The sequence below is a fragment of the Netta rufina genome, assembly GCF_964035555.1.
Source record: "Netta rufina genome assembly, chromosome: 4".
In the NCBI taxonomy this organism is placed as follows: domain Eukaryota; kingdom Metazoa; phylum Chordata; class Aves; order Anseriformes; family Anatidae; genus Netta; species Netta rufina.
The window spans coordinates 49,902,108-49,928,405 of record NC_140127.1 but is presented as its reverse complement, the minus strand read 5'-3'; the positions used below and the strand labels follow the sequence as shown (position 1 = coordinate 49,928,405).

Sequence of the window (26,298 nt, the reverse complement as noted above, 5' to 3'; positions counted from 1 at the left end):
TACAAAGAGAACTGGAATTGTAACTTTGTTATGTTTGAAGCCAAATGTAGTAGCTACTAAGAATCTCATCGAGAGATTACTCAGGATACAATGGCTAACTTTGCCAGGAATTGCATTATTTTCATTGAATTATGAGTTTAATGGAAGCCACATAAGCACGTCAGGTTCATGATTCCAAACGTGTCTAGTTTTGCTGGAACTCCACTCCTGAACAATGAAGCAAGATACTATAATTACAAAAAGCCTTACAAAATTGTTTCAAATATTTATTAGCTGAGGATGTCCTGTGAGCAGCACACTGGTGCTGTGCAGCTACAGAAGCAGCCATGTTCTGTGTTTACTCTGATCTCACCTTACATGTTCCATTGGCGTCATGCCACAGCCAGATGAAATGGTGTCATCACTCGCATAATCCTAAACCAGCCATAAGCGACATTTTCTCAAATAAAGCAAATGAAAGAAGCATTTAGTGACATGGATCTCGAAGAAAAGAGAAGGAGAGCCGTTAAGCCTGAGTCTCACTGTTCCTGCCCTAGAGAAGTTGACTTTTCCATCAAAATACCATTATTTATTTATTTGTTTGTTTGTTTATTTTTAAATTTACTCCTATGGATTTAAAATTTCACAGGCAAAGCAAATAAAATGCTTATCATAAGGTTTATATAGAGTGGTACAGCTTTTTAACAGAAATGATAAGATACAGCTGGCAGCTTCCTAGGGTAATGTATGAAGATTAATAGAACTTAAGAAGGCAATGTATTCCAACAGCAAAAGCACTTCTTAGTTCATAGTCACAAATTTATGTTTTATGCCAAAAATGAAATTACAAAAATTAGCTTTTGTTTATGTAATCCTTTTGCCATAGGCTGGCTGTAGTGATCGTGGCTAGGCTTGTATAATGGAGGGTTTCTTCTAAAATTGACAACTACTGTGGCTTCAGCCTCAACCCAGAAACCTCAGCAAGCTAAATGCTGAGATGATTTCTGCAGACAGTATTTCTTATCAGGAGCCCTTAGTCTGGGGATATTTCATTCAGGTGGGCACAGTGCTAATCGGGAGACACCACTGACACCCCCAGTGTATTAAGGGGTGATCAACCTTGTATTTATGCAAGCAGCAAGTGAGTCACCTCCAGCTTTCCCCAGAGAATGGCAATCCTTTGCTTGTTTTCGTGCTTGCTGGTGGGTGAATGTTCCTTCAGTGCTGAGGCAAGATCTGCTCACGCTTTCTTGTCACCGAGCAGTGAAGAATAAATTTGGGCCGTCCATTTCTAACTCGCAAAGCGTGACTTCTATGAAGGAACTCCTGGTTTAAGCGAGCATCTCCTCACATCATGCTGATCCTGCCATCCCCTCACCACGGCGCTACCTCGCCACGTGCCGGGCCACCCTGAGCACCTCCAGCTGCACCTCTGCTGGGGCTTGCCCAGCTTCAGAGCCACCCTGGGGGCTGTGGTGTGGGTCAGTGCTCTCCTTCAGCAGCACGGGAGGGAAAGGGGAAGGGGAAGGTGAAGGTGAAGGGGAAGGAGAGGGCACTCCGGCAGGCGTCGCTGTGGCGCCCGGTGCCCGCCAGCCTCGTGCCGGCTGAGGCGGCCGCGCTGAGGCGATCCGGGCGCTCGGCTCCCGGGCGAGGAGGGGCCGAAGCCCCCGGCGAGGCGAGGCGATGGGCGCCCTGTGGAGGGCCGCTGTCTCCGAGAGCCTCCTCGGTAGGTGGCGGCGGGGCCGGGGCGAGCCTCCCCCCCTCACGGCCGCGGAGGGCAGCGCCGGGGGTTGCCCGGAGCAGGCGGCGCGCCCCGAGGGGGGCGCGGCGGGGCTGAGGGGAGCCGGGGGCTCCGGGGCGCCCCTGAGATCACCCCTTGGGAGTGGATCAACGATGGTATTTTTAGTAATATGATATTTATATGATGTTTTATATTTTTAGTAATCTCCAGGAAGCCTTGCTGTAGAAAACGTACAATGTATTTTTTCTTTATTTTGAAGGCTACATTTCATGGTCTCTTTACCATGCTCTGCCACCGATGATCTATTACTTCCCCCTTCAGACGCTGGCACTCACGGGTCTAGAAGTTTTTGCAGTTGCCTTCTTTTCTCCAGTACTCTTGATAATCGGTCCTTTTTGGAGGCTGGCTAACAACAAGTACATCCTGGCCCTTCTGAGACTGACTACGGTTGGTAAGTATGCACTGCAGTGACTTACAGATTCCATCTTCTTATCAAGGCATAACAGTAAACATGGCAAATTGCCTCAGGACTCAGAGGATTTTGGAAAGACACGGGAATAAGAAGTTCTTGCTCTCACAAACTTGTGCATTTCTTTTTTGTTTTTTTTTGTTCTTGAGCCTGTGGATATGGCCAGAGGAATATTGTTTGCATCCATTATGTTGGCTTTTAGACCTGTACTGCATAATTCAAGGCAAATCTCATTTCACTTGTATTTCTAGAGGCTTTTAAATTAGTACAAGTCATGCCCAACAGGAAAAAGTTGTCAATATTGCATGGAGAAGAGCAGAGCAGGTGCTTTTTGTATAGCAGTTCTGTGGCTCTGACAATGGCTGGAGATGAGGTGTTACAGAACAGCTTGGGGCTATGTAATATAAATGTAATGTGCTGCAAGTGAAATGTTCTTTAATACATTTACTTTTGAAGCTCTGGAATTATTTTTTTTTCTTCATTAAATGCGTCTATGTGCCTGTAGCGTATTGCTGGGGTTATAGGCTCATCCTGAGTGTGAAATGACTCTTATATTCCATCAGTTGCACAGGCAGAAGAACATTTGATGTTAAATTTAAGATACAACTTCCTCACAGCCCATTGCACATGCCCCTTCCTCAGCCAAGACTTGCTGGGATTCCCTCTTTTGTCTTCAGCAGACTAGCACAAGTCTTATCTCTTGTTGATATTCTGGAAGTTTGTTGGGAGAAGATTTGGCAGCTACCTCCAAGTTCAGAAGCAGGTTATTGCTAATGAGTTTGCAACACCTGGATGAACTCAGAGGAGATGAGGGTATCCATCCTGCATAGAGGGAAAATGCTGCTGCTAAGTGATGTCTTGCCTCTTTCCGAAGCAGCAGTTCCTGACTTGTCATTTATCAATATAAGATGATAACCAGAGAATTTCTTTCCGTATGATTTTCCTCCTTTACTGGTAGAAGACAGAACAGGATGATCTTATATACCCTCTCCGCATGACTTTCTTTATTTTCTGAGAATTCCTGTTTCTTATCTCTAGAAATTTGCTAGAATAGAACACAGCTTATTGGTGTCATCAGTTCAGATGAAGAGTAATTTCACCATGTTATTTTCATTTTCTGCTCTTTCCATCTTATCCATCCTAATACTTTTTTTAGTTATGTTTTTAATAAGCTTTTCAGTGAGCAGTCTTATGCTTCACCTTTCTGCAGCAGTGCTCAGTGCATTGCTTTCTACAAAATCTGCTTTTAGAGCCTAGTAGCAACGTGTAAGCATTTCAAATTGCATTCTGCATTCCTTCAGATATCACAGCAATGCAAAATCTGCCGTGTTTATTTAAGATTAGTCATTCAGATCATCTTGCTGCTCTTACTAGTTCACTTTGCCAAAAGAGACTGAAATTGCTTAAGTGAGTGTAATTCTCATTCTGCTAGATAAAGAGCAGTGGTGTGTAAAGTCTGCTGGTTTATATGTTTGCTTACCTGCATCAGGGGCTCCTGATGATACCAACTGTGAACAAGAAGCTAGTGCCTTTGGTAATTATCTGGGGAAAGGATGTGTTGGTGGAGACTGTTGTGGGAGGACTCCAGAGCGTGGGGAGGCTGAAGCTGTGAGCATCCTCAGGCAGAACTAACCTGAGCATTGCTATATGCAGATGAGATCTCCCCTTCACTCCTGCCTAGGGTATCTGAAGCCCACAGAGACCATGTCCTCCTGCTGTTTCCATCTCCTGAACACTCCTAATATTGCCCTTGGCAACTCAACACCATATTCTCTATCAGCTCTGCTGTACTGTATTCACCTTTCCTGTTGCTCTACAGTGAGAGTCAGTATTTGGGGAAGACATAAAAGCATGTTCTTCACCCTCTTTGTCCTTAGCAATGAGTTTAGCAGCTAGTGGTAATTCTCACTCTTTACCAGAATATTTAGGAGGTTTTTTTGTTTTTGTTTTTGTTTAATGATAAAGACTTTCCTTTATCCAACATTATTGCTCACTTTCTTTTCATCTTTTCAGGAAGATTTATTTTCTCTGAAGCTTATCTTTTGATTTCTGTATCCTTTCACGCTACTTGACTTTGTGTTCTATTTAAAAAACACAACACAACAACAAACAGACCTTCTGGTAGCGTCCATTTGAATCTATGTCTTCAGGTAACACATGGAGTGGACTTACATGTTTGGATAGATGTATGTACGTTTTGGGTGTACTTGCTGAGCAGCCCAAGGTGTGTGCAATGTAAGCGTTGCAGTCCCATGCTAGCGTTAATCCAGCTAGCACAAATGACAAAAGATTTGAAGAGGCAGTTGTGGATTTCAGCACAACATAGCAAAATAAATCTGTGTGCATTGTACACGCAACCTGTGCTGAAGTCCATGCAAGCACGTCATTCACTACTCTTGGCCATTTCATTTTGACATCTTTACTCTTGGCTCTGCATCTTTTGCTGTAAGCAGAATGCGGAAATAGACAGTTGGAGGATTCCAGCATGCATTGCCAGGATCAGCAGCTCCATTTCTACCCTTCCTTGCTTAATGCCTCATGATGTTTGACTCATACTTTCTTAGCAAATGGCTGCTAGCAAGTTGCATTGCTTCTCCTGCTGTTTGCTGCTAGTCAAACGTTGTCACCGGGCCAGAATTTAACACACTGACTGAGAGGTTATGAGAATGTGCATGACCCACACTCACTTGGATTGCAAACCTGCTAGCTGAGTTTGAAACTGCCGATAAAGGTGAGGTCATTGTGCCTCAGGAAATGGGGGAGATGCACACGCAGCCTCTCCTTCAGGGGCTGGAGGAGTCACAGTTCTCAGTAACAAGATGGAACAGGCTGCTGCTGCTGGCTCTGAAGCAGGATTCTGGGCCATAGAATGTCTTTTTTGCACCAGTAAGACCAATGCTCTAATAATCCTTATGCAATGTATGGTGGCTGCTCCTTTCTAAAAAGGATAAACATCAAGTTTTATGGCTTTTGATTTCTGTGCATGGTTTTTGTGCAAGTGCTTGGTTCTGGAATATCTGTCTGCTTAGATACTTGACCATAAGTATTTAAATTAAGACGTCACTGGGGTCTTGGAGAATATTTTTTTTATTATTATTTTTTTGTGGTAACTGCTATAATGTCACAGACACCCAGTGCCTATCCAAACCTTTCTTTGGTTTGTTTAAAAGTATGTAGTGCCACATGTTCTCCGATGAGTGGTGTAGCCATTCAAGTTACAAACAAGATTGAACTAATGCACAGGAAGTCCTTATTACCTGATCTCTGCTGCCCATTAAAGGAACTTGTTTGTGTGTCTGTCTTTGTTTGTAGGCAGCTTAGCATCGTACCAGGCACCGAATGCTCCGATAAGACTCCTCATCTTGTCTGCAGGTGTTTCTTCCTCATTGCTGGTTCAAACAGTAACGTGGTGGTCAGGAAACAGTTTGCAAAGGTATTTCTTTTTATACCGATGGCATGATAAATGACATCTCTCCATCTGAAAAGGTGTGGGCTTTCTTTTTCCCTCAAAAAATAAGATCTTTTTTACCCTCAAATGCATCAGTATTCTACAACTGATTCTTATAGGTTCATCAGGATATGGGGCTTCATACTGGGCAAGATAATGCTCCTTGTTCTTCGCATCTGGTATACATCACTGAACCCAGTCTGGAGCTCACAAGCTGCCAACACAGTTATACTGACACTTGGTTGTATAGCAGTGGTGGAGCGAATCTATTCAGGTAAGGGCATTGTAGCAAAGAAAACAGTTATGAAAACATCCTAAAGGAAAACTATCCATGTGTTCCCTTTTTTCCTTCATTTTTTTCCTCAGCTGTCTGTTTGTAGATCAGATGCACAAGCAGTGTAGACTTTACAAACAACAGTGCTTTCATCTTCCCCTAACATGGCAGAATCAGTGTCACAATTCATACAAGCTGTAGTAAGTTGGAAATACCAACTAATTGCAGTATCAATAATGCAGCAGTAAAACAAACAAAGAAATAAGAGACCTATAAGAGAAATATTAGACATATAAACCCAGAATGGATTACCCTTTCTCCAACAGAAAACATCTGTCATGGCACTGTTATTTTCTTAATTCAGTCTGCTGTTTCAGTTTCTCTGCCAATGTGTTTTCTTTGACAGAGACAAGACAAAGAACAAGAACAGCTGATGTGGGAAAATAATCATTAAAAAAATAATAGAAGAGTGTGCTAATTTCCCTGTTCAAAATTTGCTCGAGTTCTTGGAGTGTCTGGCCAGTTATACAGCAATTGGGGCTGTCATAGGCTAAATGCTTTCTTTAAAACTGTGAAGGTAGCATTGCCAAGGAAGACAGTAAGGCTGGCTTGGTTAGTTAGGGCAGCTCATGTTAAATCCTCAGAAGTGCCTTCCTTCTCAGTGTAACCTGAATGAATTAATTGAAAGGTAAAACCTTGTATATGTGTAAGTGGGTATAAGTTGTCATCGTGTGTATTGTTTGTAGACTTGTATTGCATGACACAAACTAAGCCTCCACTTTCATAATAATTTAGGAAGGGAATCTACTGCAGGAAATTAGGAAGGGAATCTCTTATTCCTAGGTGACAAAAGAATGTCTATGCAACTAAAGGCACTGCTTTCTCCTTAGGTGAGTCTCAAGTGATCATCTCCTTAGATGATCTCAAGTGCGTGGAAAAAGGAGAAGAGAAGGAAGGGAGTTTTCTGGCTTCTTTGGAAGTGACGGGTTTTGTTCTGATCGGAGCTTAGAGTTTCAGAGAACAGAGTCCTCTGAATGAATTCTCATAACTGTTCTGCTGATTTCCAAAGCCAATTTAACAATTTAAATCCCAGTAGCATGAAGGATAATCATATGAGTCATATGAGCAGGTTGCCATTTTTCTACACGTAAGGTCAGTAGCTTTTCCTGACAAATATTTTCTCTTTCTAGGAGATTTTTTCTCTTATCAATTTTCATGGATGATCAGATAAGTTAGCTTTTGTGTTTGAGCCAGTAATTTATTCTGGTAATTTTGTAATCTTGGCTATTGCTTTTTCTCGATAACCCTTTTTACTTTTATTTGACACTTTGCTGAGCTATATTCCTATTCTTAATCTAGGTGGAGACAAAAGGAAACAAGAAGCAAACAGTACTGGGAATGGAGTTAGAGAGACTGTTTCCCAGCCTCATTGGCTTTTGTCAGGAATTGCTTTTGGCAGCCTCATGTTTCTCACCGTATGGATATTTGGCGAGGTCTCGCTAATTTCTAGATGGGCAGTAAGTGGGCATCCACACAGAGGTCCAGATCCTAATCCATATGGGTGAGTGCCTGTTTTTGTTTTTTGTTTTTAATGATTTGAACAAAACAGTAATCAAAACCCAATGCCATAGTGGGTGACAAATTAAAACTCAACCAGATCAATTAACTTTGCTTATTTTTGCCTAAAGGAAAAGGACAGACATGTTAAATTACTTATGCATTAAATTACCATGCATTATTGGAAGGAGCTTTGTTACTAGGGAGAGGATGATGGTATAAAAATCTGTATAGAACAGAAGGGACTTCATGCAGAGGGCTTGTGGATAGAGAGCTAGGAGTATTCACTCAGTCCTTTCCTTCATTTTCCTTCTTATTCCTTCTTGTTTTCAGATATTTCTCAGCATTGCATATAAAGAAAAAAAAAATCTTAAATGTTCTATATTCCAGAATGATTTTTATTTCAACAATAATAAAACCTGATCTGCCACCCTGCAAAATGATTTTTAAATTAGGACTAAAGTCGAAGGGCTTATGAATGAGGTGTATATACAACAGGCAGTAAATGAATTTAGCTGTTGTCTTAACTGAAAAAGTTGTACAAATTAATACACCTTGGAGATGTGTGCAGATAAAAACACCAAAACAACAACAGAACAAAAAGTGTGCAATATTAAAGAATATACCTCTCTAGAAGTTTTAGGCATTAAGAATATAGTTTTAATGCTGTGAATTGCTCCCTCACATTCCAAAATCTAGAAAGAGAATAGATTAGTTATTCTGATAATCAACTCTGTGTAGCTGCAGGTGAGATAGTTCATAGTTTGGAATCAGCACTCACAAGAGCTGCTCAAGATTGTGAGCAATGTTAGATGCTGCAGGGTTCCTATTTGAAGTGAAGAAAATTCTTCTGTTCAGAGGGGGGATTCCTCCCTCTCACTTGATCTGAGGGATTTTTTTATTTTTTTTCTTTTTGTACCCAGTACTTCAGTGATAAGCTTCTGCTGCTGAACACAGCTTGCTTATACACTATGATAAACTGCCATTATTTTCTGGATGCTTTTTACAACCAGTAAAGGGGAACTAATGTAGCAGGGTGTGAGATGAAGGTATTTTGTGCTGAAATTGAGAACTATTTAAAATAAAAGGATTATAGAATAATACCAACCATCCTCACTTGTATGTCTAAAAGCTTCTTTTTGAATGTCAGGTGTTTATAAAATTATAGTAATGCACAATTTCTTTTCCTTTTTTCTTTGTATCAGAGGTACAGTTCTGTTGGGCCTGGCTCATGGACTGATGCTTTCATTTTGGAGTTGGTCTTCTGTTGCTAATTTTGCCTGGTTTCTTATAGGTAGGAGCAAATCTGGAACAGAATTTTTGTTTCTATTACCTTATTCCTTATAGTCATGCCCTTGCACCCTATGCTGCTTGTCAGAGAAATCAGTCGTTAATCAGAGCTTGCTTTTCTCTGTCACTGCCTGTAGCATACTCGCTGCCTTGTAGAATAAAAAGCAGTTCACCTAAAGGCAAGCTTGCCACCTGCTTCCTTAGCTGCCGAGGTCTCCGGGCAGCAAAATAATATGAACATTGAAACAGTTGTGCTGAAGTACTGGATTTGTGAATCAGTCTGCATACAGCAGGTCTTGGGTGATGGGAAAAGGGAGAATCCGAATGCTGGATCTAGACATCATTTTCAGTTGGAAGGAATAGATATGCCGTGGAACAAGTCAGAGATGGAAATTATTATGCTCTTGACTGGTGGAGAAGTGTTTTTTTCTATACTTTCCCAGCACGGATGCAGTTTGTTGTAATTTTTAAGCCCCTCTAAGAGAAATTTACTGGTATAAATGTTTTTGTCTTTTTTTTTGAGTCTGCTTTTTTTTTTTTTTTTCTTTCTTAGCTATTTTAGCTTATTGCTTTTGGATCTTTTTATCAAGAAGAAAAAGCAGTACTTTCTACAAAGGTTTAGTAATAATTGGGACCCAACATATGGATTCCAAAGGATGCGATGCATTATGATTTGCTTTTTTCTCATTCACCTTGTCTTTTAGAGCATTCAAGAACTAACACTTACGAATTATTCTCTGCAGCCTTAAAACAAGGAATTTAATGCAAACTGCATTTCTCTTAGGACTACTTCTCTGTGGGAGCCAAAATCAAATATCAAACATTCAAAAAGTCTCAGTAAAGACACAAGAGTTTGGCAATGCTTGAACTATTGCTTGCCCTAATAATTTACCTTTAGGTGCAGGTGTTAGGCTTCAGAGATCTGTATTCGAATTGTAATACGGCTCTTGGTGATGTTTCTTTGCAGTCTTTTTGCTGCACTGTTGTCAGCTCAAGAAGCAAACTTGAAAAGAACTCTGAGAAAAGTGAGAGGCTGGTTTTGGCTTTTGGGAATAACTGTCCTTCTAGTGGTACAGTTCTCATGTCTGCAAAGCACAGTTATATTTCACAGACTCATTTTTTCATTTAAAATATCTTTCCTAGAGAGAATGTTTAGAAGAAGAGTGCAGATAATATAGCTGACTGACTCACTGTTCTTTTCTATCCCTTCACAGGTATAGCGTCTGCAGCTGGTCTCCTGTATTTACAGACCTGGAGTGCTGCTGTTGCAGGCAACATTCTTGCTGTCTTTACGATGTGTGTGTGGCCTCAGCTGGCTGGACACTTTGTTAGCTGTCTGCATCCTGCAAAAGCCATGAGTGCAGCCATGTTTGCCTATGTTCTTGAATTATTCTTCTGTGTATGGTGTACAGCTTATAAATTTGTTCCTGGAGGAATTTATGCCAGAGAAAGCTCCCATCTTCTTTTAGGTACATTCATGACTATGAACTACTAGTAATATGCTTGTTTTAGCCTCAGATGTTTAAAATGTACCTAGTGTATAGTTTTTCTAAATGCTCGGCTCCTGTTTGATTTACTAAAGTAAGAGTTTCTATGAGAAAATTATTGAGACATGAAAAACAAACAAAACGTGTGTGCACACACAAAAAGAAAAGAAATAAGCAGTGGGTTTTTGTTTCTTACTGTTAGAAATAGTTTAAAATGTGGGCAGAAGATGGAATTTAGTTGAGGGAAAATGAAAAAGTGAAAAGGAAGTCTGATAACTAAGTAGACGTCTGAGGAAGAAATGTGTTAATCAGTCACCCTAAAAATAAGGCTGCTCTGCAGTTCAGGGTGTGACTGCACCTGTGTGCTAGCTGCCTTTGATAGCGGTTTGGTACCTCAGGTAACAATGGGGTCGCTGGAAACTCAGGGGTTTAGGAGGGCTGTGAAATGTTGCCAGTAATGTAATTCAGTGCATTAATTAGTCCTGCTCTGAGGACCTAAGTACAGCATCCTGCTGATCTAGCTAGGTTGCAGCTGAGACCTGGGCTTCGTTTCCCTGTAACAGTACCTTATGCTGTGTGGACATACCAGCAAGTTTGGAGGAACGTTGATAGTCCTGCAGTGTCAGAAATGTGCAGAGAAACAGGAGGGGGATGGGAGAAGAAAGGAAATTGTCAGGTATTTGCCAATGAGGAAGAACTGAGGTGAGCAAATATAAAGGTTTTAGCAAAATGTTCCCTTGACGAAGGTGGGGAGGTAGAAGGGAAACCAACCCTTTCTGGTTTTGTCTCCAAAATAACTTTTTAAAAAGGTATGAATGTGTTTCAGTAGCATATTTCACCAATCATACTGAGACAATCCTAAACATTGTCTTGGACTAGGTGTATGGCACATTTGAGAATGTGACACATCATCCTATATTTTGTTTTGAAAGGATTAAGGAATGCCGAGTTTGACTTGTTGCTTCAGTGGTTTCAGATTTCAGAAGTGCCTTTGCAACCCCTTTCCGTCAGTCCAGGTTCCTAGTTTGTGTGTAGTCCTTCACGTGTTACAGCAATCACTCCAGTTTCAGATTGTTGTGTTCTGAGGAGTGCTCCATTACATTTGTTGCAGTTTTCTGTGTTCTGAAAGCAATCTGGGTAGTCTGTAGAAAAGGTTGCCTCAGTTCATTTCATTTTATTTTTTGGAGTTATAGGAAGAAAGCACATGGTAGAGAAATGTCAAATGTTTCTTGAATAATGCTTTGACAAAAGAAAAGCTATTACACAAAAACCCTCTCTGTCACTTCCTTTGAATACACTGATGATTAAGTCACCTGGCTGGATCATGGGATAGTAACACAGAGATGGCCTTCCTTAACTTTCTCTTTGGCTGAAAGAAACTGGTGAGCTGACCCTCTCTCAGGTGATGGCACTACATGAGCTTATTCAATCTGAGAATCCAATTTCTGGCTTTTTGATGGCATCTCGTAGCTGTCAAAGATACACAAATTATACCGTGAGGCTAAGTATTTATTGCTGTGCTTCTTCCCTTACAGCCTGCCTTTCTGGCAAACTGCTTGTTTTCTTCTGCTTTCTTTCAGGTGCAAGTGTTGTTTCTTGCTTTCTCCTCCTGTCCAATATCCTGCCTTTCTCTTGCCGCAGTCTGGGTAGGGAACTGCACTGGGAGAAGTGACGATGAAAGTAAGATTGTTCTGTTCAAAACTTCTGTGCTACTTCACTGTGATGTGCCCTAATGCTCGGGGTTGGAGCCCTGCTTGTCCATTGACTTGAATGCCTTTGAAGTAGTTTCCCCTTGAGAAAGGTTTGTTTGTTCCCCCTTCTTCATTAGACTAGACCCAGCTTCCTGGTTTGCAAACTTTTACACCTAACATAGCAAGTAAGGGCAGTAAGGAAATAACGAGGAACAGTTATGTTATATTCAGCTCTATCTCTGAAATAAAACATGACTTCTATAGTTAATTACAACAAACAGGTATTGAGGATGTAGACCTTTCCCAGCAGAGCTCTAAGCCAGTTTGTTAGGCTCCCACATTTTCTTTGCAGGTAATGGAATGCTGTAGCTCATAAGGGATGGGATAAGAGGTTGTAATATTAGTCTGCACTACCTATGGAAAAGAAAATATACCATCACGGTGCATTGCAACAGTTAGTGCCCTGAAGCCTAACTAGCTTTTAAAATGTATAAGTGGGCTTAGTTGTCTGTTCTTAAAAAGCACAGCCACTTCTCTTGGCTGTGGAGGAAAAGAATACAAGATGCTGCCTCCCGTCCTGCTGCAGTCTGCTTACACTGTGTCCGAATGAACTGTTGAGCAGTTGCTCTTGGAGTGCCTGGATAAAAACATGTTACTGTTATCTTGGTGACAAAGCAGTTAAACTTGCAGAGTTAACAGGCATCTAGAATCAACAATAAATATCTTTATATTTCATCAAGCTGTTGCTGCAAGAATTGTAATATATAAGTGTTACTTAAATGCCCTTGTCTGGATTAATTCTGGAAAACTTTAAAAGCGCTGGGCTGATCTGAGAGCTGGAGCTGTCAGTGGGAGCCTGGAAGTACTTAGCATGTCCTGCCCGCTGTGCGCCAGCCTTTTTGGCCTAGAACCACGAAACTGTACTGCAGTGCTGTTAAAATCAGCCTTTGTGTTAGCTGGCTAAATGTTCTGTGGAATAATGTTTTGTGTAGGATAGGTGTTCAGTGGAGTTTTAAATCCTCTTTTAGCTTTGAATCCTTCCTGCGGTGTTACTGCTTTGAAATAACATTTTGGAAATATTTGTCATTAGTGCCATGCGTAATGTCACAAGCCGATTTTGTTGGAAGCGGTGCTTGTGGCAGCAAATGCTACAATGTAAATTAACACTATTAATGTCAAAGTGCTGCAGGGATAGGTGAGGTGAATACTGACAATGATAAGTTAGATTTTTTTCTATCAATTAATCTCGTGTTGCCCGCATTACTACATTTGGTATGGCATTTGTCTGTTTGGGTGCTGACTGAATTGCCTCTGTTGGTGAAGCTGTAAGGTTGAATGTAACACAGCAGCTGGGAGTTTATAAATGATGCATATATGAGCTATGTTTAATTGCTAAAACTCTGAAAAAAACAACTAATGACATATTTTTACAGGTTTTATTATGTTATGCATTGGGCTAGACTTTCTAACAGGATCCAAGAAAGACCTTAGCTCCATTTTTGAAGTGAAAAGCAACCAAAAGCCACTGTTCAAAAGGAGTGAAAAATATATTAAACTCTGTAAGTATAATTTTTCTCCCTCTCATCCATGACTCTAAGGATACTGCCTGAGGAAGAAGAGAACAGCAGTGCAGTGCTTTGCTCAGATGTTTTAGAAAGGTGGGATTTGGTGCTGGTTCTAGAGCCAGAGCTGAGGTTGGTATTGCCCAGATTCCAGTCTCTTTGTATCGTGAGATCTATTGCATGTGTGTACACAGAAGAAAGACTTGCCAGCCCATTCAGTATGTTGATTTGGGCATGTCAGCCCTTCAAAGAGCTGTGTTAGCTGGCTGGCAAAGGGGTGGGATGTGGATGGAGCTGCTATTTGACATGACTGCCCTTCTGTGGGAGTCCTGCAGAGCTGATGGTGAATGACCACCCTGATTCCTGGCTGTGTGTTCAGACCAGGCCTGTCGTGAAACTTCTGTCATCTGCCTGTCAAGTTTCCAGATAGTATGTTTCAGGTCTGATTTTCTTTTCTTAGGTTTTGAAAAGAAACTAAAATATTTTAATTTCATTTTGGATTTTAAACCTCTGGAATTCATCCAAGTGATGCTTTCAAGTATTTGGCTATGATTATTTAAACTTCAGATTTGTTTCCATTATTAACTTTTTTTTTTTTTTTTTTAAAAAAAAAGAGAAATCATACAGCATTTTTCTGCTCTATTGATACTGTAAAATTTAGTAAAAGAAAAAAATGGCTAGTGGCTAGGGCATGATAACCCCACAGAGATCAGGATGCTAAATGTTCATGCTCCTGTATCTTTTTTTTCTTCTGTGATTTTGGATCAAATTGTCTATCATCTGTGTGCCTCATTTGGCCTTGTTTGGACATTGGAGGCAATAGTGCTTTCCTGCTTTACAGGGCTGTTTCTGAAAGCTTTGTGAAGCTGTTTGCCCTAAATACTCAAGGGCCAGAAGAATATCAAAGCACATTTGTGTATTAGAGGAAATGTGAGCACCAGTGCAAGTGGTTTAAACATTACTACACTAAAAACATTCCACAAAAATGAGTACATACGGTTGAAATCTCAGAAAATTAGCTGAGCAAAGGCTCTGCTTTGTCACAGACAGTATTTTAAAGTAAGTTCTGCGTTTCCCCATCATGCTCAGACTTGTATTTTTTTCTCAGCTTCCCCTTTAAGCACCTTTGCATCTGACAGACTATGAATTTGCTTAACATTTACTAATACAAACAGCGTGTCCGTCCTTCTGACATCATCCACAGTGAAACTTATTTAAATCTGACAAAGTTGTTCCAGTAAACTCGCATAAAAATAATTACACGTCTGTTTAAAGATTCGATGAAAGAATAAACTGGGGTTACTGAAGTCATTGTAGATTCTGTATGCCACCGTATAAACAAAATAACTGCAGAGGAGTTTTTTCATCAAATTGCAACGTGCCAAACACTGACAGCTCCTAAGTGTCCACCGTGGTTATTTGGAAGGCTACAGGAGCAATGGGAAAGCTCTGAATTTGCATTGTGTGAAGCCACAGTGCCTTTCCAAAAACCCATCAATACGGGTACTTAAACAAGAACTGCCCTGGAGGTCTGGCAGGGATCATATCTTTCTGACATCTAGTGGCTTGTGAAGTAAACTAAATTTTATTCCACACATTATGTTAATGCAAAATAAAAGATGCATGCTATAGATGCATATCTGGAGCACTATGAGGGAAACACTGGAAAGTTTACATGATGCTGTTATCTCCTATAATGTCTTCTTCGGTAGGTATGTTTTTTACACAAATATTCCAGGCAGTGTTGGTGTATTGTGTCTGCTGATTTGGAGAATGGAAGTGTGTATGTGCACACATAGCGATATTCTTTAGTACACGACGTTGGAATGGTGTTATCACTGTCATGTGTGGAAATTTAAATATATACTTTCCCCATCCTATGAGTAGCACACCTTAGAATGACCGTATATTCAGTTCTTTTTAACTGCAATGAGAACTTTATTTCCTCTTGCTTTAAAATAAACTTTTCTGTGTTTTCTCTCTTTCAAGTGTTGTGGCTGTTTGTTGGTGTTGGTTTGCTAGGATTGGGTCTGCGTTATAAAGCTTATGAGAAGAAGTTGGGCCAAGGGGTGAGTAGTGTGTTTGTGAAGATGGTAACTTTCAAATATACAGTGAAATGTGCTTGTGATATCTTTGGTTTGTTTCTTGTCTTTATAGCAGTATCCAAATATTCAGCAGCAGTAATTCAGAAATGAATATGCAAGAAGTTCTCTTTGTGAATTCATGCTGAATACAGGAAATGTTTGGGTCTTTGGAGGTTTGTTGTGCTGCTATGAAGGAAATAAAAACGTTCTAGAAAGCTGAGAGGTTCTTGCCTCATACACTTGATTTGAATACTACTTTTATAAACTAGTTTATTTTAATTATATTCAAAACTGGACTGGTCAATACCATTAGCAGCTTGATCTTGCATCAGAGAGGTATGCCTGGATAAATTTCTGAGGCCCTTTCCAGCTGAAGGTAACTCTTTGTTTCCGTATTTATATGTGTAAGTCTGAACTGAACCTCTCTGACAAGTTGGTTGACCTAGATTAGGCTAATTAAGGAAGTTGGATAAAAATCAGAAGATTTCAGTTTCCTATCTAATAAAAAATCAAGTATTGCAGAGACATTAACAATTCAGATGCTTCATGCTCACAAAGTTTAGCAATTAAGTTACTTATAAGTTGTCTGAAGCTGTTGTTTACATAGTTAGTAATTTTAACTCAAAATTAGAGCTGTTTTTATCAGACATAAATTTACCTTTCTATTCCATGACTTTGCTATTGTAAAATTAAACTTTTGATGCAAGTGGTTGCAATTATGAATTAAACTTGTTTTTTCTTGGTGGTAATCCAGAAATAGTTATTTGAAGCTTGCTCTTGACATGTTTTCCTGTTGGTAATTTCTTTCTTAGAGAAGTCTCTGATGACAAATGCAGGAAAAGATGCAGAAAAGATGATGAGAGCTGAGTAGAAAGTATGTGCGCGCGTATACAGTTGGCTTTCTTTTTAAAACTCATTGAGGATTGTAGTACAGAAAATAGGTAGTTAATCTGAGAAAGATGACAATATTCTTGGTCTTTTTCATATCCATATATTTACTGTTACTTGTACAAATTAATTTTAACTTCAGTGACTTTTCTCGTCATGATAACAGCACAGATTTTTCTAAAAAATACCTGAAGACTTTTGTAATCTTGACAGCTTTATTCGGAAAATATATTGGTTAAAATATCCCCTCTTGGGTATCTTTTATGGCACCATGTATCTGATATTGATGACTGTAAATGTACGTGGAATTCAAACCATAATTAACTTTTTTTCGCATTTTATTTTTTGAGGTTCCAAAAAGAGACTTCTCTGCTATGATTTGGCCTTTTAGATTTGCATATGACAATGAAGGATGGTCTAATTTGGAAGGATCAGCTAATTTGCTCAATCAGACAGGTAACTTTTTTCCCCACTTAATTTATGTGTGAGAGGCTACATATGAAGAAACAGAGAGAAGCAAGAACATCTAGCTGGCTGAGTCTGTTCTTACGTTAATTTAAGAACATTAAAAACCATGTTCTTACATGGTTTTCTCCTGAATTTGCTAGCTGTTCCAGTTCAATCACTTCAGTTAAAAAGCTATTTACAGTGGCAGTCATTTTTTCTTAGATTTAAAGAGGTTTTTGGAAACACTTCACTATCTGTATTTTTTTTGTTTGTTTGATTTTTGCTGTGTTGTTATCTCTTATATTGCTAATGAGTCACTTATCTATACAGAAATGCTTTGCACAAATGAAATAATGATAGGTAACCTTCCTTCAGGCATGGGCAGGCCTTTTCTAGCTGCTGGGTTCCTTCAGGGACCAGATGTCTTCCTGGCAGCTAAATCTGTAGGAGAACCTGTCCGGTGGCAAAACAACACCTCAGTATGTAAACATGGAGGGACATCAGTGCCCTGAGAAAGTGAGATGGCTGTGGGTAGTCTGCAATTCACTGGAGCTGGGAACCCTTCTGTTGCCATGCTTGTGTGCCAGTGCCAAGTTGCTGCAGGCTAATGAATTGTTTGGGCAGCAGCAGCCTGCTTCCTCTTGCACACGAGCCTTTGGAATGGAGTAAGATTTGGCAGATGAAGGTAAATGCAGATGTACTGTGCAGTGCTTGTTCATTAAGTTGAAAGCAGTAGACACCCTACTGTGCTGTTAATCTGTGTATGTACAGAATACCTAAATGCTTTTGAAATGCACCACACTACATATGTGCAGGCCAGCTGTACAGTGCAATCTTGTGTGTCTGGTTATGTGGCAGGGAGGAGCTCTGGCATCCAGGCACGAGGATATCTCCATCAGAGGCTGTGTAGCCTGTGGCAACTGGAAGTGTGGGCACCAGTTTGTTGCTGGCGTAAGACTGGCCCCAATTGACTCCTGAAGGACTTGTGTCCATCCCTGTGTAATCAAAAGGGAAATAAGTGCATTCTGTAGTCATTTATGATTTGTGTTTGTAGGTTGTAGTTATAAATTTGTAAAGATTTCTTTTTTTTTCCCCTCATTTTAGGTGCGGATTTCATCACTATTCTGGAGAGTGATGCCTCTAAACCGTTTATTGGGAACAACGATCCAACAATGTGGCTTGGAGAAAGACTAGGATTTTACACAGATTTTGGTCCAAGCACAAGAGATCATACTTGGGGGTGAGTCACCTTTACATGCACAGTGACAGTACATGAAAATAAATACTCCACTAGAACACAGACAAAGAGTAATTGAAATAGTAATCACCATAATCACTTGCTGGAGCTTGTCTTTAAGAACATGTTCTGACTCCCTAGCCTTACAACGCGATGCAGATCAGGTTTTCTGTTTGTTAAAAGTGATCAGTTCTTGGTGCCTGTGCCTGCAAGCTGCCTCGGTATTGGTGATGCAGAGTATGGCAGCCTGGCCCTTAATGGAAGTTTGGAAGTTGGATTTGGAAGTTTGGCATTTCAGATTATGTTTCTGATTCCCTTTTCTTGTCAGCTCTGAGAACTTTAGATTTCAGCCTTCAACATGTGATAGCAGTTGGAAAATGTAACTGCACTTGGAGTAACTACAAATTTTGAATTCATTAAATTCAGCTTGGGAAATATGGTGGGAAATGGACATAGAAAGGCACGTGCCTGTTTGACCAGAACTTTTGTGTTCTTGACCAACTACCAGTTGGATATCTGAATATTTCTGCAGTCTGGAAAATAGTGGCTTATAATGTGATGGCTTTTTAGGGGGATTTGCAGATCTCTGTGGTAAGTGGAACTTGTAGTGAAGTTGCAATGGCTACCTTATTCTTCCTGTATGTGAGAAGAATTCAGTAACTTTCCTCTTCAAGAGCCTGTATCTTTATGTGGTACTAAATGCGATTTTTTTTTCCTGCACTATTCATGACCTACTCATATCACCTTTGTTACCAATTTATTTTGGGGTTAGAATGAATTTGATTATTTTTATTTTTTTTTTTTAGATGTGTGATTAAGTAATATTTTAGACAAAAACAAATCTAAGTTCAGAAAAATCCTCTAGAGATGGTTTGAATTATTTTGGTCACATTTATCTGCTTAGCTCAGATTAGCGATGCTTGTGAGTTAGAAAAAGTAACTCTTTGCCTCTTTTCATGTAGCATTATGGCACTGTCAAGGTATCCCATTGTAAAATCTACCCACCACCTTCTTCCATCTCCAGAGGGAGAGATTGCACCTGCCATCTCCATGACTGTCAATTTCACTGGGAAGCTGGTTGATTTTGTTGTTGCTCACTTTGGAAATGAAGAGTGGGTATTCTATTTATTTCCTGTTACGTATGTCGTGCTAAGTTAATTGTAATTGTCATCAACTTCTGGGGTTTCTTTTGTATTCTTTAAAATCTGCTGTGGTGCTGGTTCTAGCAATACACATTGGAGGAAATACTGCGATCTAACTAGCAGTTAGAAATTCTAAAGCCTTTTTTTAAGGGATGAATTTGTCATGCAAAACTTGGCTGAGCTTAATATCCAGGTGAACAGAGATATGAAAAAAGACTGTTCTGCAAAAACAGGAACAGGGCTACCGATACATCTCAGGCCATGAGAGCATCCTTCTGACTTTCTGCATCCGTTATATTCCACACTGAGTGCAGATAGTTATGGATAGCTAGCATGAATGGACAACTGATGTTTATTAAAATAAAAAGTAATAATTCTGATGCCTCCAAGAAAGGACAGTGTCTAAACAACAAAAATATACATTCAGTGTCTTTCTGACTATATGAAACTGGAAATATAAAAGCTGACCTCTGGATTCTGAAATAAAGAATTATTATATCAGTAACTCAAATATGTGATGAAAAAGACTAAGGGATATCTTTCAGCTCTTTACTTTAAAGCAATGTCTGAGTTACTGTGTAATGAATATTAATAAGGGATAGTTTTGTGATGCTCCGCGTAGTTGTATTTCCTATTTGTTGCAATATCTAAAATTATGTTTGTCACTTATTTTTAATTTGTTTTAATTTACAGAGAGACAAATTTATGGATTGGGTGCAGAGTATAATACATAAAGAAGCTGCTCAGAAAGCAGTAGGAATTCTCATTATCCCATACCAAGCTTCCTCCTTCCTTTTCCTTTTGTAGAAGCTGTGCTGCAAGCATGCAAATAGTTTATAGATCCCCTTTTACTAAGCATATATAATTGTCAGGAACCACTCCCAATCTGAAGTCTACAAAGAAATTCCATTTTGTGCTTCACACAGATTATTAGACTTGCCTCTCTGAGAAACTATTTGTCAAAGCATAAGAAAATAGCTCTGTATTCCCCTCTCACAGAGAGCTAAGATAAAGATGAAGGAGAAAATAGGAGGAGACACATGGGAAACAAGGACAAATTAGATTGTGTTTTGAGATTAATGGATTTTATAATTAAATGCCATATACAACTGCTTGTTTTTCATCTGTCGTTGCTGCTTAGAATGACATAAACTAAGATACTAGATAACTGGGGATTTTTTTAAGACTGTTTCTAAAATGTGGGAATATGTCATTGGTGTCCTTTAAAAGAACCCATCTTCTCGAGAGGCATGTCTAGAAGGAGCAGCTAGCTGAGCAGACAACTTTACGTATACGTAAGTCAGGCTTCCTGAAATGGTCTTTATCTCCTCTCCATCTGCTCCTTCTCTCTTACGCATTTGGCCCACTCAGAAGACTGCTATTTAAAAGCACAGTATTTCAGCCCCTGTCTTCTCAACTTGCTGTCTCAATGCTATGTAGCCCAGTCTACCAAAATACAGAAGAGAATATGCTTTGTGCAACTGTTCAAAGTGCAGAATCATGGAAAGAGAAGCATCTTTGCATAATGACAAATCCAAGGACAGGAACTGGATTTCAGTGCAGTATTCATGCTACCAGGCTCTGCTTACACTGTCACTTTTGGTCATGTTGAAACTGCTGGGTAAATCTTGTTAAAAAGATGGAGAATACCTGGCAAATATTCTAAGTGTTAATGGGATGACACAGCTCTTAAGTTATGTCTCATAAATCACGTGACTTAGACTTTAAGACTACTTTTTACCATGATCTGTCCATCAGAAAAGTAAAAGGTTTTGTAGGCGTACAAACTCTTTGTTATGCAGCAGACAGTCTGTACTAGCACAACTACGTTTCAAGTGCAGGCAGTGACACAGCCTCAGGTAACCAAAAGAACTTACACTCACATTTCCTAGTAATGAGATAGGTATTAAAAAACAAAACAGTAATAGAAAAAGCTGCTTGTATAATGGTTAGGAAGAGAGCCGTGATTACATCCACCACTACCACGTGGCTTTTATTCAACATGGTGATCATTTGGAATCGTCAAGCTTGCTGTTAACTTCCATATTCTCTAATACTGGGGAATAAAAAAGGTGTCAGACTCATTTCTGGTGTGCTGTGATATACCAGACAGAATCTGGGCTTAAATATATGTATGTTAAAGTCTTTCCCAATTCTTTCAGAGAGGACTTGGACAGAAAACTTCAGGCCATAGCCGTTTCCAAGTTGTTGAAGACTAGCTCTAAGCAAATTGTATTCCTAGGATACATCACTTCAGCTCCTGGATCCAGAGATTATACTGAACTAATAAAAAATGGAAATGTCCAGGTAATATAAAAGTAGTGCTTCTTTCAACAGTGAGAGATAATGTATATTTAAACATTCATTTTAATGTTGCAGTGTGGTAACTTAGACACACAAGAAGATGCACACAGATTTTCAGAGACAGTCTTCAGCTGCCTCATGAAATGCTGTAGAGAAGATGGATTTATGTGGAGAAAAGATAAGAGGCAGTGGGCTCCAACTACCATGAGAGAAATGTCAATAAGATGGTAGAAGAAAAAATCACAGTGAGGATTGTCAAGCATGAGAAGAGGGGCCCAGAGAATTTGTTAAATCTCTGTCCTTGGAGATCTTAAAAGCTTGGCTGCATAAGGTCCTGAGTAACTTGCTCGAAGTTGCTTTGAGCATACAGTTGTGAGTGGTGACCCCAAAAGGTCCCTTCCAACCTCTAGTTCTGTGATTGTTTTGTTTTAAAACAGTTCTGCAGTTTGGCTGTCTGTCAGGAGGTGTAATGAAGTCTGATCTGTTTGTGTCTAGCATAGTGGATTTTTTACCTTGCTATTGCATTTTAGGCAAAACACTTTTCTACACCAGGTTTATACATTGGTTCTGTAGCTGATTTAAAGCCTAAACATAAGGAGAGCTGTCTTATTTGACTTCTTTTTTTCTTTCACTCATAGGATATTGATAATACAGATCGTGACAGGTGGTGTAGCTATATTATGTATCGAGGAGTAATAAGGTATGTTAAAGAGGAACATTTAGAAATTTGCTTTAAATATCTTTATGACAATAAATTTTAGACCTTGCTGTAGGTAATTGTGTAAGAGTCTTACATCACTTAACAAATGTGTATGGAGAGTTAGGTATCTTATGAAATAATGTGAAACACTGATCTCAAAAATAATTGGTGTACTTCCAAATATAATTAGCAAAGGCAGCGTTAGAGTTTCATCCTTCTGTATCAAAAGCCTTCAGACCTAAACTGCTTCGGTAACATAAAAATACTTTTTTTTCTCCAAGATCCAAGCTCTGGCTTTGCAGCATCACTCTAAAATGTGAAGGCTAAGCCCTAATTTGTATGTGACACAGAAGATACAAATTATAAACTATGATTGTAGGGTTTGTTCAAGCAAAATGCTGATCTAATCGAACCAAGATTTATGCTGGATTTAGTGGAAATCTTGACTGTGTAAACCCATATCGAAGCATTTGGTCTGCTGGGACCCATGCACTCCACGTCTTGGAAATACCAAGCTCCTTGTAAATCATTCTCTTGGTGATGTATGTTCCAGAATGTAATTAAGTTTATTCCAAATTAACTATGTAAATTCTGCAGTGTTAACAGGAGTAAACCCGGTAAACTAGATGGCTGTCTTAAGTAACTGTATTGAGTAGAAATAGCCCAACATTTGCAATCTCATTTTATTAGTGGCTCATGTCGCTCATGCTTGAATTTCAGAATTTCTTCAGTGAAGTTGGTGAATTTGCATGAATATGCATATGCTAAAACTGTGATTTTAAAACTGAAAAGTTTTAAAACTGAAGAACTGATTAACTTCCTATCTCTAGAATTTATTTTTGTTGTCAAGCGCTAAAACTTTCTCAGTTTTTCTGCTTGCGACATTGTGTTATGATGAGTGTGTTTATGCAGCATGTTAAGATTTTGGAAGGTGAGATTCATTGACATGAAAAGTTACATCGATAAGTTAAATAATAAGATTGGGAAAAAGTGACACGATTTAAGAATGTGGTGAGACTGCTTTGAATTATTCTTCAAGCTAACTCTTCTTGAATCTGACAGGTTGGGCTATGCCCGCATATCTCACGCTGGTTTAAGCGATTCAGAAGTCCAAATGGCCAAATTTAGGATCCCAGATGATTTAGATAACTATGTTGATAATGACAGAATTGTTACTGATCCCAGCCAAGTTCCTGAGGACATCCATTTCAATCCCAGGTCAGTATATCTCCTAAGAAGTTAAGGGGATGATGTACATGACATCAAGGAACAAAATAGTTCTCAAAGTGGGAGGTACTGGTCCGTACCAAATTAGAAGGCAATAACTTCTGATTTGTAATTCCATTTTTACCATTAACTTGGAATGTGCCTTGGGAAAATCTGTCTGCTGCATTGCACCATAAATTGAAAGTAATGTTTATTTCACCCAGATAATTAATTTCTGAGATTGTTTGATAGGGATATTTGCCAAGTGGTGTGGTAACTCTTCTTATAGATGATGAGAGATCTCCCATGCTTCTCAGCACTTGGAGGATCAGGACCTTAAAATATTTAGATGTAGATTTAAATGTTCTACTATTTAGAACACAAAATACAATTTATGTGTTAAAATACTTATGCAAAAAGTATTTAATATAGAATATAACATATGAAAATGTCAAACAGAATGCCTAGTGCAGTTTGTTACATATGTCCAGAAAAAAAAAGGACGAGGTTTTAAGCTGATGTTATTTTTCTACTGGCATTACGTAACAAAGAAACATGGAGAAAGGTGTTTATTTTGGATCAAATATCAGCAGAGAGTCAGGAGGTTTGAGATAGATGTTGCCACAAAGTGACAATTTCCAACAGTGTTGAACTTACTAAGTTAACTTATTTCTACATTACACGATACAGAATATATATAATATATATATTTTATATGCACAAACAGTTGAACTTACTTTTTGTTAACCACTCAGTCACTGGCTTCCTGCTGAAGCAGGGCTTTGCCTAGTCTTTTGCACATGATGAAACTTGCCCAAAGTTAGAATTACACTTTCAAATTTTTCAAAGTTGATTTCACCACAGACTATTTTTTTTGTTCCTGATTTCTTTATGGCTGCCTATAAGCAGAAAAAAATGGTAATCTTTAGCAATAAGTTTAACCTTTTCCCATTTTAGTTCATTTGAAGCACAATGGTACTATTTCTACATGTTACTTAACACTGATATTTTGCAGAAGTACTACGTTTTACTTCTGCAAATCCATCTACTGTAGTAGGCAGCGGTCCAAATCTTCAGGTTTAAATACAGCATGAAAAAATACAATTTTCACCATAATTTTCAAATAAAAATCTGTGATATTGACCATAGAGCTGAGTATTTGGATACTGTGGAGAACAAAACACTATCTCCACTGAAGTCAGTGGAAAAAAGTTAAAGAGCGCAGGATTTTACTGGATAAAAACCCCCCTCACCTTTGTCAGCTGGAGTTCCATTTATAGAGTGCCTGGAGCATTAATCCAATCAGTGTAATTAAATGTCTCCATCCTCAGAGACCTCTAGCTAGTTAGCTGACATAGATTATGATTTATATGTAAGTAGGATTATGGTCTATTTCTGAAAAAAGCTATCTAGAACATTAAGAACAAATATTAATTATACTACAGAAATGCATGACTTGACTGTGTGGGTTAAATCCTGTTGTGATGATTTTGCTTTGTTGAATATTTTTCTTAGGTTTGGATCTTACAAAGATGGACATAATTATGAGCTTATTCACCACTTTCATATGAGCACTCCTAAATATTTTAAGCAAACAAACTAGAATGAGAGAATAACATATCACTGGGACCAACAAAGGTTTGTTGTTTGAAACTGACCTAGCAGCCAAAAAGACTACATTGTTTAAGAAGGAGGAACTCCCATGCTGTACAACACCGAACTTCTGTGTCATAGTTGGTGACTCTCTTCTTTAATGAGTTGTCATCGTTGTAAGAGAGGGAAGTTGCAAACGTTTTGATAAATTGGTATCCACCCGGGGCAGACGTGTTTTGTATGCATCCAGGCATGGGTGGGAGTTTGATTTGGAATAACTTCTGCAATCTTATTGAACGTATCCTATACTGTACTGTTTCAGAGTTAAATGGACCTATCCTTTTCAGATGTGACCCCTTTCCTCTCCTGGTAGCTCTTTGGAAAAATTACGTGCAAAAATATGCAAAAACTATGTTTAAACAACTGTGTGCACTTTTGACTTGAATCTGCTGCCAATCTGTATTTTATTCTTAAAGAAATTTGGTTTTATAGAACAATTTGCAGATTGATATTTATAGTATTGGTGAAAAGGTTGTGACTCTTACAGGCTTTAATAAAATATTAGACACTGCAATGTTTTTACAAAGAGGATAAAGTATTTCTGAATAACTATTGTTTATGACCCACGGGCACACTGCAGAAGAATGTATTTAAAAACTCTTGGTTACCATGACAAGGTTTCTGTGAAGAGACAAAAGTTGATTGTAATTTTTATTTCTTGCACTTTCAGCAGTTTTCTTTTGCAGATGCCAGTAGTCCTGGTCTCTCCCTTCTCACAGCCTGCATCAGCTGCTGGTGCTGGCACCAGCAGTGCACAGTGGTGCTGAGTAACCCCACTTCTTGCTGCATGCACTGATGCTAGCTCTGACTTATGTCCAGCCACAGGTCTGCCTTTCCACAGCATGTACAAAACATAACATTAACTTGCCACATTACTTAATATTTTCCACAGGCTGACTCTACAATTATCTTGTAACATGAACATTCATGTGAGATGCAGGAAATAGTATTCATAAACATAAAAGCTTGAAACCACCTTCTTTTTTTTTTTTTTTTTTTTTTTTTTTAACGATTATAAAAATAGAATCAGGTCATTTCTCAAGAAGTCAGACACCAAAGCACAAGTTGTGGTAATAGATCAGGCTATACATCATCTGTGTGTATTCTTCCAAATCAGTGTGCACACTTGAATGGATTTT

At 39.0% G+C, this 26,298-nt stretch overlaps 1 protein-coding gene across 1 annotated transcript; it reads left to right on the top strand.

Annotated features, from left to right (window-relative positions):
- Positions 1–1,662: 1,662 nt before the first annotated feature.
- On the top strand, positions 1,663–25,109 carry CWH43 (cell wall biogenesis 43 C-terminal homolog; the record flags this gene model as incomplete). The annotated part of the gene is made up of 16 exons (XM_084285753.1): positions 1,663–1,705; positions 1,980–2,175; positions 5,506–5,622; positions 5,757–5,911; positions 7,271–7,472; positions 8,674–8,762; positions 9,973–10,227; positions 13,370–13,495; positions 15,488–15,567; positions 16,821–16,926; positions 18,022–18,157; positions 19,117–19,266; positions 21,459–21,603; positions 22,239–22,300; positions 23,363–23,518; positions 25,022–25,109. The coding sequence occupies 16 exons, from the start codon at positions 1,663–1,665 to the stop codon at positions 25,107–25,109; spliced, it is 2,106 nt and encodes a 701-aa protein (XP_084141879.1).
- Positions 25,110–26,298: the final 1,189 nt, after the last annotated feature.